Source organism: Panulirus ornatus, chromosome 1 (genome assembly GCF_036320965.1).
Source record: "Panulirus ornatus isolate Po-2019 chromosome 1, ASM3632096v1, whole genome shotgun sequence".
Lineage (NCBI taxonomy): Eukaryota > Metazoa > Arthropoda > Malacostraca > Decapoda > Palinuridae > Panulirus > Panulirus ornatus.
The window spans coordinates 57,055,251-57,077,027 of record NC_092224.1 but is presented as its reverse complement, the minus strand read 5'-3'; the positions used below and the strand labels follow the sequence as shown (position 1 = coordinate 57,077,027).

Genomic DNA, 21,777 nt, shown 5'->3' with positions numbered 1-21,777 from the left:
AAACCTTATAAAGATATCAATTAACCAAATTAAGAGACTCAGACTTGGGGATACATCAAGAAATGGGACCTTATTATTGCTATACAACCGAGCTACAAAAATGATCCCTCTCCAAGGCCTCTCAAAGGAAGAGGGAAATCTGAGGGTGGAAGGGATCTGAGGAAAACGGCATCCAGTCTGACCACTATAAGGGTAGCAGTAGAGGATGGATGGGACCTTGGCTGAAGGGATCCTCAGAGATTAGTGGTAACCTCACAGGCAGAGGAATTAGCAAAGAAAGGTCAAGTAGGGTCAGTTGGGGACAACTCAGGCACTAAAAGCAGTGGGTAAGCACAGATACAGGTTCAAGGCTGGCAGGGTCTAGTGCGGAGAGGGTCAGAGTAAGGTGGCGAATCCAAAACGGGTGGAGAACTCTCTCTCTCCCACTGCTGCACATGCAGACATTAACAGTCATCATACAAACACGCATAAAAGAAAAAAGGCAAATTCAGTCTAGAAATCAATTTCAAGGAACATGCACAAATGCCTGGAGCATCATTATGAAACATGATGAACTTATATCCCATGCAGTCAATTAAAAGCTGAACATTATTGTAATCTAAGAAATGTGGGTAACCTTTGAGAATAAAAACTCAATTGCCACCTTAGCAATACCCACATACATACTATTTATGAGAGATTGCTTATACAGGGTCAGTGGTGGAGTTCTGATCTACAGTGATAACAATTCTAGTGCAATTAAGCTAAGCAAATTAGACACACACACTTACATCTCTCTTTATATTGGACATCACTGACAAGTTCAAAAGTAAACTGCATCTCAGTGCTATTTACAGACCTCCTAAGCAAAAATAATAGAGGGAGACTTCAATAGTCCAAACATAAACTGGAACATGTTAACAGGTGACTGAGAAGTAACGAGACTAATGGAACTGATTGAAGATGCTTTTCTAGAACAGTTAATTAAAAACCAACTAGAGGTAAAAACATTTTGATCTTGTCCTCACCATTGACACAAACATGATCAATTCTTGCAAGGTAGGCGAGAGTTTGTCAAACAGCAATCACCGTTTGATTAGATTGGAGATAGATTTAGATTTTGAAATAACTGACAACAAACTCTTGATCCCAAATTACAGGCGAGCAAATTTTGAAAACATTAGACATGAAATTCACAGTACCAAATGGACAAAACTTCTTGATGTTCACACAGTAGAGGCAATGTGGAATAATTCTAAAAACACAGTACTCAGATTGGAAATAAACATATTCCACGAATTATGAAGAGAACTTACAATATTTCAAAACCATCATCGATGAATAGGAGAATAGGACTAATATACCTACAGAAGAAAACACATAAGAAATCCAAATCAATTGGAACTAATAAAAAATTGCCAGGAATTAATCAAAAACCAAAAAGAGTGCAAGAAGGTCATAAGACAGAGTAACCGTAAGAAAGAAAAAGGAATTTCCTTGAAGTTAAGAATAATCCCTAGGAATTCTTCAAATACATATAAGACAAAGGAAAACAGTAAAAGAAGGCATTAGAACACTACAAAATGAACATGACATACTAACGACTGACAACAAGGATATGGCTACCACACTAAATTATTCTTTTAACTCCATATTCACAGTTGAAGAAACATCCTGAACACCACAACCAATGAAAATGTTTCAAGAATATGAACAAGAATTGAAGGTTAGAGAAATAAAGAGCCTTCAAGTACTTAAATGCCTGGACCAATTAAATTCAAACAATTCCAAAGATTTTTAAAGGTCAAGAGAGAGCTGATATAAAACATATCAAAACTATTCAACAAATCTCTATCAGATGGTCAGGTGCCAAATGACTGGGAACAAGCAAATGTTACTCCAATACATAAAAAAGACAAAAAGTGTAACTTGAACTACAATCCTGTTAGCCTTACGTTAGTGTTAGGTAAAACAATGGAAAAATAATATAACAAAATTGTCACATTTCTAGACCATGAAATCAAATTAGACAACCAACACCATTTCCACAATAGAAGATCCTGCCAGACAAATTTGCTGGAATCTTTTAATGATATATATCAGAATTGGGATGAAAAAGTACAGTCTGATGTAGCATATTTAGATTTCCAAAAGGCTTTTGATAAAGTACTTCACAGGAGACTTTTACATTAACTCAAAGCACATGGAATCAGCAAAGAACTCTGTACATGGATCAGAGACTAGCTTACCAGAAGAAAGAAGCATGTAGTATTAAATGGGAAAGCCTAAGACTGGCTAAACATAATGAGTGGTGTGCCACAGGGGGTCAGTCCTAGGCCCAATTCTTTTCATACTACATAACTGACCTAGAACTTGGTCTCATACAAAAGATCTCCAAACTTGCTGATGATGGTAAACTTGGAGGTAAGCCATAAACAGGCAGGACCGCAAAATGATTCAGAGAGATCTTAACTTACTAGCACAGTAGTCAGGCAGATGGCAAATGAAATTTAATACAGACAAGTGTAAAGTTATGCACTCTGGAGACAATATTTGTTACTACTACAGACTATTTGGAAACTCTCTAACTAATGTAAATGAAGAAAAGATTGCAAAACACCAGAAACAATTCTCATACTTATAATTCTCTAGTAAAACAACTTGAATATGCAGTCCAGTTTTGGTCCCTAAACTATAAAAAAGACAAGGAAAAATTAGAGCAAGTACAGAGATGCATGACAAAATTGATCCCATTCCTTAGAAATTTGGCATACAAAGAGAGGCTAAAATGACCGGATATCTTATCCCTTTAAAATGTAGGTTTCACAGCAACTTAACATCCAAGTGTTCAAAATTCTGGTTCCATTTTTTGAAATACAAGAAAATACAGTTATCAAGACAAATGTAATAAAACTCAAAGCTAAAAGATGTAGTACAGACGTGGGAAAAAGCTCCTTTTCCTATAGGTGTGTTAAGCACTGGAATAACTTACACATAGTGAATGCTAAGACTATAAATACCTTCAAAAGTGACATACACAAATATTTCATGAATTAGCATATACAATGAGACACTACAAATAAACTGTATAAGGCTATTGTGCAGCAGCAGGGAGTTGTTGATAGCTTAATAAAAACCTGCAGAGCAGAATTACATTGTCTTATCAAGTTAAACTTTTTTTCAGACAACCCAGGCCAATCAGGCCTGTTGTCTGTCTTTCTCATGTAAACCTTTAACTATTCAATACACTAGCTTGATAACCAATAAGATGAAAACTACAAAAACAAAATGAACAGCTTGCATGGATAATGAACCAGAAACACAGCGAGTGTACATATCTGAAACTAAATAATTTCACCACCACAGATAACTAAAACCTTTGTAACAAAAAATGTGAATATATTTCAGCGAATCCCAACATCATTAATGCAAAATGTTGGTGAGGCACAAACTCTTTTTACATGAAGAACTGAAAAGAGCTAAGCTCTCCAAAATAAACCTAAAGAATAAAAAAAGAACTGTGAAAGGAAGCAAGCTCATCTTTAAAAAGCATCTCAGGTGAGCTTTGAATATCTAGTTCTGAATATAACTAATCAGAGGATGAACTGATCCTCAAATCTCAAATACTGAAGCCTGCTATATCTCTAGCCCCCTATAAACTGGAAAATCATGTTAAGATTAAAGTTTTAAATAGATCCAAAGAGTAACTAAGGAAAAGTTTAACTTGCCTCGATAATGAAAAAGAGATTACTTAACAAGAATTCTACAATCTTCAGGAATGGTTCTAGTTTTTAAGATATATAGCAGGTCCTAATATGTATGATTTGCAGTGGTTTTGGCACTGTACAACTTTGAGGCAAGATCTGATATCCCTGAGCAAAGTTGATGCAATCAGCATCCAGGTACCGCATCACCCTACTTGCTGCTTAACATTTCCTTCAGAGGAGTTGCCTAATGCACACTTGTTGCCATCATTTGCTGAAGTCTCTTTATGGACCCATATGTTTCTACTAGGGTTGTCCTTTTGCCATGCAATTGTTGTTTCACATCCCTAAGTCTGTAATTGAGTTGGAGCTGGCTTAAACACTAATCAGAGTGCAAGGCAATATCTTTTTATAAATATAATACAATACTTGCAGCATCCTGGAGTGCTATGTGCTGGTTTTCTGTCATTCTGTTGAAATGTACTGCTCTAGTTATGCAAAGGGCCACACGTGACTGACTGTTGAGCGATTTCCTTGCCAACAGTCAACCAGTGTGTAAGCAGTGTAGATAACTTTTGTTTTGTTTGTGGGGAGGTGACTTTTGCATCACTGAAGTGTGCCATAATCCTGATCATCAGGAGAGCTTACAAAACTTACTTTGGCTGTAAGGATGGGAACCAAGATGAGAGTTGGGCCCCACACATATGCTGCAGTGCTTGTGCATCAAACATTCACAGCTGGTTGAATCACATAAGGTGATCAATGTCTTCTGCCATGCCCATGGAATGGAGAAAGCCAACAAATCAGTGACCACTACTTTTGTATGTTATCTCCAGTTTGGCAAGGCATTTCCATGAGGAAAAAGTGGGCTTTCAGCTAACTGAATATACCAACTGCTAAGCAACCAGTAACCCAAGGTGAACAGCTTCCCATTCTAGAATCCCCTGAGTCTTTTCCCTTGGAATCAGAAGAAGAACAAGATGATGAAATTTGCAAAACAAACCATCAGCATCAGGAAATCTTGATTCTGCACCTAAATCGATGTCTGCTAAACCGTGAATGATCACACAAAATTGATTAAGCAAACTCATCAAAGACCTGGAACTGTCAAGGAGTAAGGCACAACTTTTGGCCTCGAGATAGCAACAAAGAAAAAGTGACAATGTCTGTGTTTCGTGCCTGCCATAAAGATTTCACTCCATTCTTTAAGAGAGAGAGAGTAACCTCATTCTTTGCAACAATGTAGATGTTTCTGATCGTAGACCTCAATATCAATCATAATCCTGAGGTGTGAAGACTTCCCAGACTCTTCAAAGTTGAGTCTAACAGCTGGTGAATTGCATGATGGCAGTCCATATGAAGGAATCACATATCAACATGAAGCACCCTTCAATTTGCATACACTACAAGAAATACTAATGGCAGATTTATGGCAACTTGATGGTTGTTGCTATCCTGAACGGCAGCAAGGCTACATGAAGTTGTGCAATTTTCTGTGTGAATGGGATGGTCAGAAGAAGACTTGCTATTTCAAGAGGGACTAGGCTTCCTAATTATCACTGGAACCAGGAACACAAAATGTACAGCACCTACCACTGGTATAATTCTGCAAGATTTTGCTAACTCTGCAAATCACACTGTGCCTCATGAAGAACTTTGTTAAGGATATGGATGCATAACTAGAAATACTAATGGCAGCTTTGCGGCAACTTGCAATTGTTGCTATCCTGAACTGTAGCAAGGCTACATGAAGTTTTGCCGTTTCCTCTGTGAATGGGATGGTTGAGCCAAGACTTGCTCTTACAATAAGAAGGACAGGGCTTCCCAACTGTCATTGGAACCAGGAACAAAGAATGTACAGCACCTACCACTGGTATCATCCAGTGCAATTTTGCTACCAACTCTGCACATCAAACTGGGCCTCATGAAGGACTTTGTTTAGGCTAAGGATACCTTGCTGAGAAATTCCTAAGGCTCAGTGGGGCAAAAATCAATGAGGATGATTTTGTCAGTACACAATTCTGCAAACTCTTCAGATGTACAGTTTGACCAAATCCTCAGTTGTTACAAGAACACAGAATGGAATGCTTTCCAGCTAGTAGCAACTAGCTTTCTAAGAAACATCAAGGCTGACAACTACAAGGAACTTGAAGAAAACCACTTGTCATCCTATCAAAAATTAGGCTGCTATATGTCCTTAAAGATACATTTTCCATCAAGACATCACGGCGATAAAAAAAACAGTAGCAGGGCAAAAGGAGTTAATTGTTGTTAGTAGACTATTGCTGGACGGTAACGGAAGCACTCCATGACTTGCATAGATACAAAAGGTGAAGATGTGTAGTATAAAACTGAGATAAGTCAGTGACTACCATGTCACCAATATAGTACATAATACATATAAAACTTATTCCTGGGGATAGGGGAGAAAGAATACTTCCCACGTATTCCCTGCATGTCGTAGAAGGCGACTAAAAGGGAAGGGAGCAGGGGGCTGGAAATCCTCCCCTCTTGTTTTTCATTTTCCAAAAGAGGGAACATAGAAGGGGGCCAAGTGAGGATGTTCCCTCAAAGGCTCAGTCCTCTGTTCTTAACGCTACCTTGCTAACGCGGGAAACAGCGAATAGTATGAAAAAAAAAAAACATATAAAACTTAAGACCGGATTTTTCTTAAGTGCTGTACTTATGGGATTTATGTAGATAAACCACAATAGCCTAGATATTTTGTGCCTGTAAACTCAGACTTTATCAGGACCATGGTATCTTTATAAACCTGGGTTCATGTAGCTTTAATGGGGCCAAGTGAGGATGTTCCCTCAAAGGCTCAGTCCTCTGTTCTTAATGCTACCTCGCTAATGTGGGAAACAGCGAATAGTATGAAAAAAAAAAAACATATAAAACTTATGACCGGATTTTTCTTAAGTGCTGTACTTATGGGATTTATGAAGATAAACCACAACAGCCTAGATATTTTGTGCCTGTAAACTCAGACTTTATCAGGACCATGGTATCTTTATAAACCTGGGTTCATGTAGCTTCTCCACATAGATGGTAAATGATGGACTCCTTTGGAGTGAGAAGGTCCTTGACAAGATTATACTCCTTTTTGTGACTAAGAACTATAAAGCCATATCAAAAGTCAACTTCTTAAGTGCTACCTCCAGCAAGCAAAGTCCAGTAACATCACTCAAGACTTACAAACAATAAACAACTCATAACATCATTCCTCACTGAAAAAATAAACAGGAGAAAATTCAGGAGCCAAACCTTCATTTTCCGTCACTCTTAAAAAGAAAATCAGGGTGCAGAATATCTCTGTTTTTCTGCCTTATTTTTAGAAAAGCATGGCAGAGAATAGGAGAGAAGTGGCAGGAGTTTAAATCTAGTTTGAAGCCTACTGTGAAAATGTTTGCTGTCATTGTTTCATATCTTACCCTGTACTCCTTCTTTTCACCCATAAAAATTTATTCTTACATTTCTTACTTAAGCTCTTGGATTCTTAACATCAAAACTGACTAATCAGCTATGTGCTCTTGAATTACTTTAGGAAAAATGCATAAACTCTTGAGAAGCCCTTTCTATGCAACCTATGATCTAGATTTCATTTTGAAACCACATTAAACCCTCAGAAATCTGAAATTTGAGAGAATATTTCAGAAGTGAAAGACGAACTCTCAACAATCTAGGAGCTTGCACAAGCACAGTATATCTTCAATTCAAATAAATCAAGTAATTCACTGTTTTCGGAACCAAACTAGCACACACTCCATTTATAATGCCAAAAATGATATCAAAAAAGATACCACATATTACCTTGATAAGAACATTCTATAAAAGAGCTATGCACAGGCAATGTTCTTTCCTTACATGCTTACCTACTGCTCACAAGAAAAGAAGTCTAAAGTTTCACATAAGTATGGTGATGCTTAACTTTTCCAACAATGGCTCCTCAAAACAGTGTAACAAACTACAGAGAAGGAAAATTTTAGTGTTCAATACAAACAACATATAATCAAGTATCCCTGAACTATGACAGAAACAAGGCAGCCATAGATATGATGATGTAAAGTTGCTGACGTAAAGCAGGTCACCAAGCTACCTTTGTAGGGTTGCATGCAGCCCTAAGGGAGATTTTGCATGATTTTCTGCCCTTTCAGCAAAATTGTGTTACTGAGTAATAAGATATGGATCCAACTCTTCTATTACAGTATCCCTTTAAAAAGTAATTAATTAGAGAATGTGAAGGATTTCAATGACATTACTGTGCTGTTTAAGTGGCTCACATAACCAATGTAATCTTGTTATTATGTAGAGGGAGGAGATGCAGTCTCTTTGAGAGCTAGCCAAGTGAACCCAAAGAGCATATCTTTGCAATCATTTTTCTCAGGGTGTTAATAAAGATGCTGAAAATCTCATGAAGGTATGTTTGGTCAACTCTGTGATCCATCTATCTTCGTTGCTATGACAGGGAACTTCCCTGATCTGAAGATAACTGATGGTCTTTAGAGTCTTTGTGATCCTGGTAATGTCTTTGATATTATGACAGGTCTACTCAGTGATCAACAGGTTTTGCTGACAGGGCCCAAGTTATGGTCACAATACATCAGTATACAGGCTGTTAAAAACAGCCACAGCCTCTGAATGTTTGAATTTTTTCACCCACATCATAATGGAATGAATCACATACTACATCAGCATTAACAATGCAGATTAGCTCGAATCAAGTGAGAATGTACATAAATGGCCTCTCTCTGAGGATGTTACAAGCATTTTGGGAGTGACTCTGCCACTGTTTTAAGACATCAAGTTGTACGTTGGGGAGAAAGAGTACTACCCACGTATCACGCTGCGTGTTGCAGAAGGTGACGAATAGTAGTGGGAGCAGGGGGCTGGAAATCTTTCCCTTCTGTATCACATTCCAAAACAAGTTCAATCATCTATTTTAATTTAATATTGTGAGTTTCACCTCTTCATTTCCTCAGTTTCTTTGCTGGCATCATATTTTTTCATTCTTTTCTTAATCTCTCTTTGTCTGTACCTCTACTGCTTCTTTTCTTCACTTTCATTTTCTCGTCATGATATGATCTTTTTTTCCTCCCTCTCCTTTTGCTTTATCTTTGCAAATCAGAAGTTAGGTCACTGAAATGGCAAATGATAAATTTAGATTTTATGTACAATGCACTTAAATTCTTTGCTCACACCCATTCTGGTTGTTGACAGGGGCCTATGGTTTTGATACACTGCACATGACAGTGAGAGAATGGATTCGAGAGAATGTGGCCTTTCTTTCTCTATTCATGGCGCTACCTCATTAATGTGGGAGATGGTAGACAAGTATGAAAAAAATCCATTTTTTTGTTGTGTGTAATGCACCAAAACCACAGCCCCCTATCTACAAGCAGGCCCAACAGACCTTTCCTTGGTTACCCTTAAATATTTCATATGCCAAGTTTCAGTCCACTGACATCATATCAACCCCTGTATACCAAATTGCTCCAATTTATTCCATCCCATGCACGCCTTTCACCCCTTGCTTGTTCAGGTACCAAGCATTCAGAATCTGTTTCGCTCCATCCTTCAATCTCCAATTTGGTCTTCCTCTTCTCTTTATCCCCTACACTTATGACACATAAATCTTCTTTGTCAACCTCTCCTCATTCATTCTCTCCTTATGTCCAAACCATTTCAGCACACCCTCTTCAACTCTCTTAACCATACTCTTCTTACTACCATACTTAATCAATCCCTTCACATCACATGCATTTCATTTCCAAAATATCCACTACGTCATCTACAGCCCATACCCCACACCCATACAACACTGAGGGGACTTTTATACCCTTAAGCATACCCAATGTTGCCCTGCCAGAGAACAGCCTTTCTTTCCACACATTCCTTAATGCTCCTAAAACCCTTGCTACCTAGCCCACCCGAAAACTCACCTCCACTTCCATGATTCAATTCGCTGCCATGTTCACTCCCACAATTTCGTTTTCTTCAATTTTACCCTGTCCAAATTCACACTCATCACTAACTTGTATCTCTGTCCTGCTTAACTTAACAGCCCTGCTTTCAGTCACAATCTCTCTCAACTTTCTTTTACACACTCCCTCAAACTCAGACTACCCACCATCCCATCCATCCACAAATAAAACACCCATGGTAACATCACACACTCACCTTTACCAGGAACTACTCATCATCCTCTATCTGCTCACACACATGCCTTTCTCTCTTTATAGTAACTCCTCACTGCTTATAACAGCTTCCTTCCCACACTATATATTCATAACACCTTTCACTAAGTATCTCTATCAATCCTATCACATGCTTTCTCCATATCAATAATTGCCACATACAAACCCATCTGTTTATCTAAGTATTTCTTACATGCATTCTTTAAAGCAAATACCTGATCCATATATCCAAATCCTCTAAAACCCATGAAACCACATTGTTCCTCCCAATCTGATGCTCTGTGCTTGCCATTTCCAACTCAATCACAAATCTTTCATATTACTTACCAGGTAAGCTCAAAAACTTATGCCACTATGATGTGAACACTCATCTTTTGTTCCCCCTTCCTTTTATACAATGACACTATACATGCATTCTGCCAATCCTCAGGCTCTTCCCCAAGATTCATACAGGCACTGAAAATTCTAACTAACCAATCAACAGTTACCCCCATCTTAATAAATTCAACTACAATACCATCCACTCCAGCCACCCTGACACATTTCATCTTATGCATGGCTTTCACCACCTCTTCTCTCTTCACTTGCCATGTCTCTCTTACTTAGCATACCTCACCAACCCTAACACCCTACATCTGCCATCCTATCATCACACAGATTCAGCAAACCTTCAAATTATTTACTACATCTCCTCTTCACTGCCTGTTACCTTCTCTTGTTTTTCTCATAATACCAATGTACTTCCAAAACAACTTATCCTTCCCGAAGTTTGATGATATTTGCTCACTCACAACGACTTCAACTTTCATCTGCCCTCTTTTTCAGCCTCTGCACCTTCCTCTTGACATCCAGCCACTTTCTCTTGTACAACTCACAATCACCTGCACTCCTTCCTTGTGAGTAACATATATAAACCTCTCTTTTCTAATTCACTAGAAAATTCATTGCATCATACCACAACTCACTCCCCTTTCTCACCTGCCCACCTCCTTCCTTCCACTTGCCACACACTTCTCACACATGCTAGAACTGCTTTACTAAAAACTACCCATTCATCACCCAATCCCCTTCCTTCATTTACTCTCATATTCTGCCATTCTACATTTAATGTCCTGGTCTTCTTCACACAATACTCTTTTCCAAGTTCACTTACCTACTCTTATCATTTGCTCTTTTCCAAAAACCTCTACAAATCTTTGCTCTTGCGTATACCAGGGAATGACCATCAGCTGCCCTCTCATCACATTCACATCCAAGACTTTCTTTTCCATGCCTATCGATTAGCATGTAATTCAATAATGCCCATGTACCATCTGTCCTACTCCTCCATATATACTTAAGAACATTCTTCTTTTTAAACCAAGCATTCCCAATCACCAGTCCTTTTTCAGCACACAACTCCAACAACTATTCAAGATTTTCATTCACCCCACTGAATACCCTATCCCCCTAATTATATCCTCAACTGCAACATTACTTACTTCCACATTTAAATCACCTACCATAACTACTTTGTCTCTCGCACCAAAACTGTTGACACATTCACTCAGCTGCTCCCAAAACACTCAACTCTCCTTAACTTTCTTCTAGTGGTTAGGTGCATAAGCACTAACAATCACCCATCTCTCATAATCCACTTTCATTTTTACCCACATCAATCTGGAGCTCACTTCCTTACTCTTGCACATTCTTACAACTCCTGCTTGAGCAGTAGTGCTACCTCTTCCTTGGCTCATGCCCTTTCACTTTCCCTGTAAGAAATTCCCAAAACATTCTTCCCTCTTACCCTTGAGCTTTCTTTAACTTAGGAGCTAGAACATCCAGGTTTCCTTCTGTAAACATATAACTCGTCTCTCTTTTCTCCTCATCTTGGTTACACCCACACACATTCAAACACCCTAGCCTCAGCCTCAAGAGCATAAGCACTTCCTGCTTGGCTCTTTCTTCTGTTCCTACCCTTCTTAGTCACCTCCTACAACATGCAGGGAATATGTAGGTAGAGTTCTTTCTCCTCTGTCTCTATGGATACACGAGAAGTGACCCTAAAAGAACCTCTCCAAGAATAGACGACAACTGACCATGAACGAGCCTCTTATAGTCAAAAATACGTATAAGACAGCAACCACTCAGAGAGCTTACAATGGGCTTCCATAAATTTACAGCCAAAATATCCCTTGCTCCTATAAAAGTAACCTTACTCTTCATTTCATCGTTCCACATCCTTTCATACTGTACAGTGCCACCAGTCAACTTATTATCATCAGCAATGCATACGACTTGGCGAAACAGCTGGCTGAACAATACTGTAATGTCATTACTGCTGCTTCACTATGAACTAGAAAGAAATCACTTTCCACAAGGAATCACATTATTCCCAAGCCAATCAAAAAGAGGCATAGATTGTTCACAAAGATGACACAGATTCTTGGTAACCCAAAGCATTAGTCCATCAACCTTTACATTTTCATTTGTATACATGTATATAACTGAGACAAAGCTTCAAAAAATTCTTCTCACTTAACAGAATCTGAGGGGTCATCCTGGGCTATCAAAATAAACAACTCCCTGTAAATAACGCAAAAAGACTCATTTTTGTGAGTAGCCTCTCTTGAATCAAGGCTCACATGCAACTTGACACAGGATGAATGCTAGATGGTCTCTTCATAGGAGTGATAAATGTGGCAATAGTGAAGTGGTATTAGAATGTTGATTTGTGATTGCATGAATCCTGTCGCCTACCACATGGTGATTAATAGATGCTTTGTCAAAAACTTAAAAGAATTTTGGCAACTGCTATCTAATTTAACCTGCGCTGCACATCATCACCAAATTTCCATATCTCCCTCATCAAACACAGAAAAAAATTAATAAAATTACCAGTAAATGTGTATACTCAATTTACATTTTCAATATGATTCCCTACCTCAATTGATGTATTCATCTGAATCAGAAACAATTATCTTTATTTTGTCTATCTATACACTAAATGCCTTTACCTGCAATACAACAGGGTAACTTAATTTGAATCCTTTTTTCTTCATCATGATCTTGCCAAATTTCCACACATTCTTCTATTGACATTCTGTCTTACAATACTTCACTCCTCACTCTATCCATTCTTTAAATGAAAAAAGTATTGTACAACTTTCATACAACTATAGCAAACACATTAAGCAGTATTCTCCAGCTCAGGTGTTAAGTATTCATAAATTGCTGAAGATGGTCAGATATCAAAATATCGTAGATATATTCTAGACCAGTCAATATACCCCTAACAGGGGAAAAAAGGGCATTCACAACACACACTTTACACAGTTCAAGATCTACAAGTGAACTGGGGTTACAGTTAAAAAGATAAAATTCTGGTCTAACTGGTAGTAAGTTGAATCTTTCCTAACAAATGAGATGGCATAATCCCAGGTGATAGGTATAAATCAGGACTTTAACTTAAAATGACCATTCTAAGGCATGCAACACTACCATGACACATGATTACAACTCATTCTCTATTATACTTAATTTCCTGTATGAAACTGATCTCACAGTTCTGGTAAATTCATGTCATAGAGAGCACACAACATTTTTCAAACTAGCATCACTCTTCCTACTGGGAGCATATCAGGCACTCATAATGCGTGGTGAAACGATTCCTTTACACCAGAAAGGTTAAAGAAGACTGCTGTTTTCTATAAATCTAAAAAATAATAGCAGATGTACATCCCTTTTGATGCACTGAGCAATGCTGCTTACTGTGTAAATATCTTGTTATATTCCCACGCTTGATAAACTAAGAAAGAAAATGTATAAAACCAAATATAATACTGTTTCCTAGTTAGATTATTTACAAGTAACAAACATCCCTCCAAAAGAGAAATTATCTCCTATATTATGAGTATGGCATAGAATCTGCACTGTTGATAAGGCTGGTAACCCTTGGCATTCAGCTGCAATGTGTAACTCAAGCACTGAGAAAGTACTGATTACGTACACTTAACTTTTACTAAAAGTTTACTCAATAACTCATTAACTAATTTCTGTGATAGCCATTCTTCTAACTGAAAACTGATATGTAGAGTCAACTATGGTGCCCAATGATAAAGTCACTCCTTGATTTTACTATCCAAAGAAGCAAATAATTGGTCCGAACACAAAACTTTCAGTCTTGCAGCAAAAGGAGTGCTGGCAATGTTGACTGAAGTATACACATCAGTCAATACATGGGTACAAAAAGGAAAATAAACCTTTATGCAGCTTTATCTCAGGTAACAGGTACCTAAGTTTACTTTACAAACACTGATACAGTGTCAACACAAATCACAATGTGGATCACGTAATTCAACCATCATATAACTTATGACTCAATACATTTCAATCCTACTGCTTTAATAGGTTAATTCATTACAAATAAAAATCCTGAGTAACAAAATGGGTGAATGAGCCAAAGTTCCCTCTCCTTTCCCAGCCCTTGGTAAATGTTCAACCACTGAAGCTATGAAAAGAGGCACTGCTCTTGCCATGCTATATCAATAACTATTTGACGATAAAAATAAATATATATCACTCTACAAGCAACAATTATTTCTTGCCCTTAAAAATGTAGCATTCACAGTTCCAACGGTATGGCCAAGGACAGAGCAGTCTACCAGCATATTGTGTGACCCATTCTCTTGGCAACAAAATAACACAGAAGCCAGTAGAGAATATACTAATATACACATAACTCACTCCCATAATTTTTCTTCATAACAATAATTGTATACATTAACCTATAAAATGATGCATTAACCTAAATCTGTTGAATCCAATTCTGTATATTCAGCTACTGAAGTGAAAATTGAAACCTAATTAGAGATGGGATTTCAATCTTGCTTTGAAACACATTCTCACATTATGAATACCTTGGTAGACAAACCATTCAAGTGCTACATTTAGATTCCAAATGAGCTGCAGTAACAAGTATCAATGGAATCCACGGGTCTGAGCTCCATAGTCCGTTCCAGCCAAACCACGACCAATTAGTGCAAGGTCCGTAACAGCCTCAAGAATTTTTCGCTTGCTTCCACGATTTCTGGAAATAATACGACCTATAAGGACACTTTCCCAAAAAACAAATGAAACTCATTGCACATGGATCATTTTTCATAACATGGTGTATGGTACATTAGAAAACTCTCCAAACTCTATGCATAATATTCTGATAGAATCAAAGTACTTATCTATATCCATAATGTATTAACCATCTGCATAACTTCTGAGTTGCTATATTTCATTCTAATTCCCTTTTTATCAACCATGCTTTTCTCATGCTCTATAACCATATCTTTACCTTACAAGGCTTGTAGCTATCTTCTAAATGAAAGAAAACCTAAAAAGTAATTACAAAAGATGAAATGACTTCACTGTATAAACAAGATTATTCCATTACTTGCTTTTTTTTCATACATTTTTGCCATTTTCTACATCAGTGAGGAAGTGGAGGGAAAAAATCCTCACTTGGCCTACATCTTTGTTCTTGAGAGAGAGAGAGAGAGAGAGAGAGAGAGAGAGAGAGAGAGAGAGAGAGAGAGAGAGACAGAGAGAGACAGAGAGAGACAGAGACAGAGAGAGACAGAGACAGAGAGAGACAGAGAGAGACAGAGAGAGAGAGAGAGAGAGAGAGAGAGAGAGAGAGAGAGAGAGAGAGAGAGAGAGAGAGAGAGAGAGAGAGAGAGAAATTTCCAGCACCCTGTTCCCATCCCTTTAAGTCACCTTCTAAGACATGCAAGGAACACAAGGGAAGTATGGACTATATTTGCAATGAATGCATGCATAGTGCCTTTATACAAAGGCAGAGAGGATGAAGGTGAGTGTTCAAACTACAGAGGCATAAGTTTGTTGAGTATTCCCAGGAAATTATATAGGAGGTTATTGATTGAGGGTGAAGGCATGTACAGAGCATCAGATAGGGGAAGAGCAGTGTGGTCTCAGAAGTGGTGGAGGATGTGTGGATCAGGTGTTTGCTTTGAAGAATGTATGTGAGAAATACTAAGAAAAACAAATGGATTTGTGTGTAGCATTTATGGATCTGGAGAAGGCATATGATAGGGTTGATAGAGATGCTTTGTAGATGGTTATAAGAGTATACAGTGTAGGAGGTAAGTTGTTAGAAGCAGTGAAAAGTTTTTACCAAGGGTGTAAGGCATGTGTACGAGTAGGAAGAGAGGAGAGTGAACCTAGCCTTGCTCTTATTCTCATTTACACTCAAATTTCTCTTTTCACACACTTTACCAAATTCAGTCACCAACCTCTGCACTTTCTCACCCAAATCAGCCACCAGCGCTGTATCATCAGCGAGCAACTGACTCACTTTCCAAGCCCTCTCATCCACAACAGACTGTATACTTGCCCCTCTCTCCCCAGAACTCTTACATTCACTTTCCTAAAAACCACATTCATAAACATATTAAATAGCCATAGGACTGCATACTTGCCCCCTTCTCCAGAACTCTTGCATTCACTTCCCTAACCACCCCATCCATGAGCAAATTAAACAGCCATGGGGACATCACACAACCCTGCTTCAAAGTGACATTCACTGGGAACCAATCACTTTCCTCTCTTCATACTTGTAAATATGCCTTACATCCTTGGTAAAAACTTTTCACTGCTTCTAGCAACTTACCAACCACACCACATACTCTTAAAACCTTCCACAAAGCATCTCTATCAACTCTATCATATGCCTTTTCCAGATCCATAAATGCTACATACAAATCCACTTGTTTTTCTAAGTATTTCTCACATACATTCTTCAAAGCAAACATCTGATCCACACATCCTCTACCACTTCGAAAACCACACTGCTCTTCCCCAATCTGATGCTCTGTACATACCTTTACCCTATCAATCAATTCCCTCTCATATAATTTTCCAGGAATACTTAACAAGCTTATGCCTCTGTAATTTGAAATCTCACCTTTATCCCCTTCTCCTTTGGACAATGGCACTATGCATGCATTCTGCCAATCTTCAGGCACTTCACCATGATCCATACATACAATGAGTATCCTTACCAACCAATCAACAACACAAGTCACCCCCTTTATAATAAATCCCACCGCAATACCATCCAAACCTGCCCCCCTGCCGGCTTTCATCTTCTGGAAAGCTTTCACTACCTCTCCTCTGTTTATCAAAGCATTCTCCCTGACCCTCTCACTTTGGACACCAATCCGACCAATACACCCTATATCTGCCACTCTACCATCAACACATTCAACAAACCTTCAAAATACTCTCTCCATCTCCTTCCCACCTCACCGCTACTTGTTATTACCTCCCATTTGCCCCCTTCACTGATGTAGCCATTTGTTCTCATCTTACGAACTTTATTTACCTCCTTCCAAAACATCTTTTTATTCTCCCTAAAATTCGATAATACTCTCTCACCCCAACTGCCCTCTTTTTCACCTTTTGCACCATTCTCTTGACCTCCTGCTGCTTTCTTTTATACATCTCCCAGTCATTTGCACTACTTCCCTGCAATCTTCCAAACGCCTCTCTCTTTTCTTTCACTAACAACCTTACTTCTTCATCCCACCACTTACTACCCTTTCTAATCAGCCCACCTCCCACCTTCTCATGCCACATGCATCTTTTGTGCAAGCTATCACTTCTTCCCTAAATACATCCCATTCCTCAACCACTCCCCTCATGTCATTTGCTTTCACCTTTTGCCATTCTACAATCAGTCTCTCCTGGTACTTCCTTACACAAGTCTCCTTCCCAAGCTCACTTACTCTCACTTTCTCCTCAAAATTCACTCTTCTTTTCTGAAAAAGCATTTATGGATCTGGAGAAGGCATATGATAGAGTTGATAGAGATGCTCTGTGGAAGGTATTAAGAATATATGGTGTGGGAGGCAAGTTGTTAGAAGCAGTGAAAAGTTTTTATCGAGGATGTAAGGCATGTGTACGTGTAGGAAGAGAGGAAAGTGATTGGTTCTCAGTGAATGTAGGTTTGCGGCAGGCGTGTGTGATGTCTCCATGGTTGTTTAATTTGTTTATGGATGGGGTGGTTAGGGAGGTGAATGCAAGAGTTTTGGAAAGAGGGGCAAGTATGAAGTCTGTTGGGGATGAGAGAGCTTGGGAAGTGAGTCAGTTGTTGTTCGCTGATGATACAGCGCTGGTGGCTGATTCATGTGAGAAACTGCAGAAGCTGGTGACTGAGTTTGGTAAAGTGTGTGAAAGAAGAAAGTTAAGAGTAAATGTGAATAAGAGCAAGGTTATTAGGTACAGTAGGGTTGAGGGTCAAGTCAATTGGGAGGTGAGTTTGAATGGAGAAAAACTGGAGGAAGTGAAGTGTTTTAGATATCTGGGAGTGGATCTGGCAGCGGATGGAACCATGGAAGCGGAAGTGGATCATAGGGTGGGGGAGGGGGCGAAAATTCTGGGAGCCTTGAAGAATGAGTGGAAGTCGAGAACATTATCTCGGAAAGCAAAAATGGGTATGTTTGAAGGAAGAGTGGTTCCAACAATGTTGTATGGTTGCGAGGCGTGGGCTTTGGATAGAGTTGTGCGCAGGAGGATGGATGTGCTGGAAATGAGATGTTTGAGGACAATGTGTGGTGTGAGGTGGTTTGACCGAGTAAGTAACATAAGGGTAAGAGAGATGTGTGGAAATAAAAAGAGCGTGGTTGAGAGAGCAGAAGAGGGTGTTTTGAAATGGTTTGGGCACATGGAGAGAATGAGTGAGGAAAGATTGACCAAGAGAATATATGTGTCGGAGGTGGAGGGAACGAGGAGAAGAGGGAGACCAAATTGGAGGTGGAAAGATGGAGTGAAAAAGATTTTGTGTGATCGGGGCCTGAACATGCAGGAGGGTGAAAGGAGGGCAAGGAATAGAGTGAATTGGAGCGATGTGGTATACCGGGGTTGACGTGCTGTCAGTGGATTGAATCAAGGCATGTGAAGCGTCTGGGGTAAACCATGGAAAGCTGTGTAGGTATGTATATTTGCGTGTGTGGACGTATGTATATACATGTGTATGGGGGTGGGTTGGGCCATTTCTTTCGTCTGTTTCCTTGCGCTACCTCGCAAACGCGGGAGACAGCGGCAAAAAAAAAAAAAAAAAAAAAAAAAAAAAAAAAAAAAAAAAACTTCACCTCCATCCTCTTAAGACTGAGATCAGACATCTTTCAAGCTGCCCCTCTCAGAACATTCACATCTAAAAGTCTCTCTTTTAGATGCCTATCAGTTAAAACATAATCCAATAATGCCCTCTGACTATTTTTCCTTCTCACATATGTATACTTATGTATATCTCTCTTCTCAAACCAAATAATTCTAATCACCAAATAATTCTAATCACCAGTCCTTTTTCAGCACACAAATCTACAAGCTCTTCACCATTTCCATTTACAACAATGAACACCCCATGTACACCAATTATACCTTCAACTGCCACATTACTTAACTTCACATTTAAATCCCCCACACTATAACCCTATCTTGTGCATCAAAGCTGAAACACACTCACTCAGCTGCTCCCATACACTTGCCACTCATGACCTTTCTTATCATGACCAGGTGCATAGGCACCAATAATCACCCATCTCTCCCCATCCACTTACAGTTTTACCCACATCAATCTAGAATTTACTTTCTTACACTCTACCACATACTCCCACAACTAATGTTTCAAGAGAAGTGCTACTTCTTCCTTCACTCGTCTTGTATATTATATTTACGTATATGTACGTGTATGTATATGCGTGTATATGAGTGGATGGGTCTTTTTTCATCTGTTTCCTTACGCTACTTCACTGATGCGGGAAATGACGAACAAGTATAACAGATCAATAAATTATTTCTTTCATACTTGTTTGCTATTTCCCATGTGAATGAGAGTTTCAAGAACGGATGAATATGACTCAAAGGAAAATAATCCGCACCTGACTCCTTGCTCTGTTCCTTCTTTGTGATGTAATACAAAAAAGGGAGGATTTTCAAACTTCCTACCCCTGCCCCTCATGTTAGCCTTTTACAACACATTGGATATGTGACCAGCATTCTTTCCAACCCCAAGGGGTATGATATGTTTATTTATTTATTTTGCTTTGTCGCTGTCTCCCACGTTTGCGAGGTAGCGCAAGGAAACAGACAAAAGAAATGGCCCAACCCACCCACATACACATGTATATACATACACGTCCTAACACGCAAATATACATACCTATACATCTCAATGTACACATATATATACACACACAGACACATACATATATACCCATGCACACAATTCACACTGTCTGCCTTTATTCATTCCCATCGCCACCTCGCCACACATGGAATACCATCCCCCTTCCCCCTCATGTGTGCGAGGTAGCGCTAGGAAAAGACAACAAAGGCCCCATTCGTTCACACTCAGTCTCTAGCTGTCATGCAATAATGCCCGAAACCACAGCTCCCTTTCCACATCCAGGCCCCACACAACTTTCCATGGTTTAACCCAGACACTTTACATGCCCTGATTCAATCCACTGACAGCACGTCAACCCCGGTATACCAAATCAATCAAATTCACTCTATTCCTTGCCCGCCTTTCACCCTCCTGCATGTTCAGCCCCCGATCACTCAAAATCTTTTTCACTCCATCTTTCCACCTCCAATTTGGTCTCCCACTTCTCCTCGTTCCCTCCACCTCCGACACGTATATCCTCTTGGTCAATCTTTCCTCACTCATTCTCTCCAAGTGCCCAAACCATTTCAAAACACCCTCTTCTGCTCTCTCAACCACGCTCTTTTTATTTCCACACATCTCTCTTACCCTTACATTACTTACTCGATCAAACCACCTCACACCACACATTGTCCTCAAACATCTCATTTCCAGCACATCCACCCTCCTGCGCACAACTCTATCCACAGCCCATGCCTCGCAACCATACAACATTGTTGGAACCACTATTCCTTCAAACATAACCATTTTTGCTTTCCGAGATAATGTTCTCGACTTCCACACATTCTTCAAGGCTCCCAGGATTTTCGCCCCCCTCCCCCACCCTATGATTCACTTCCGCTTCCATGGCTTCATCCGCTGCCAGATCCACTCCCAGATATCTAAAACACTTTACTTCCTCCAGTTTTTCTCCATTCAAACTTACCTCCCAATTGACTTGACCCTCAACCCTACTGTACCTAATAACCTTGCTTTTATTCACATTTACTCTTAACTTTCTTCTTTCACACACTTTACCAAACTCAGTCACCAGCTTCTGCAGTTTCACACATGAATCAGCCACCAGCGCTGTATCATCAGCGAACAACAACTGACTCACTTCCCAAGCTCTCTCATCCACAACAGACATCATACTTGCCCCTCTTTCCAAAATTCTTGCATTCACCTCCCTAACAACCCCATCCAAATTAAACAACCATGGAGACATCACACACGCCTGCCGCAAACCGACATTCACTGAGAACCAATAACTTTCCTCTCTTCCTACACATACAATTGCATTACATCCGCGATAAAAACTTTTCACTGCTTCTAACAACTTGCCTCCCACACCATATATTCTTAATACCTTCCACAGAGCATCTCTATCAACTCTATCATATGCCTTCTCCAGATCCACAAATGCTAAATTTGCTTTTCTAAGTACTTCTCACATACATTCTTCAAAGCAAACACCTGGTCCACACATCCTCTACCACTTCTGAAACCACACTGCTCTTCCCCAATCTGATGCTCTGTACATGCCTTCACCCTCTCAATCAATACCCTTCCATATAATTTACCAGGAATACTCAACAAACTTATACCTCTGTAATTTGAGCACTCACTCTTATCCCCTTTGCCTTTGTACAATGGCACTATGCACGCATTCCGCCAATCCTCAGGCACCTCACCATGA

General features: G+C 39.3%; 1 protein-coding gene across 3 annotated transcripts in view; it reads right to left on the bottom strand.

Moving 5' to 3' along the window:
• Positions 1 to 281: 281 nt before the first annotated feature.
• Positions 282 to 21,777, bottom strand: part of cdm (importin-13-like protein cdm) — a 312,820-nt gene continuing 291,324 nt past the window's right edge. For all 3 annotated transcript variants that reach the window (XM_071662694.1, XM_071662684.1, XM_071662703.1), the window contains exon 19: positions 282 to 14,948. In XM_071662694.1, coding sequence (XP_071518795.1) covers positions 14,840 to 14,948 — 109 coding nt within the window. In that variant the 3' untranslated portion in view covers positions 282 to 14,839. The remainder of the gene's footprint in view (positions 14,949 to 21,777) is intronic.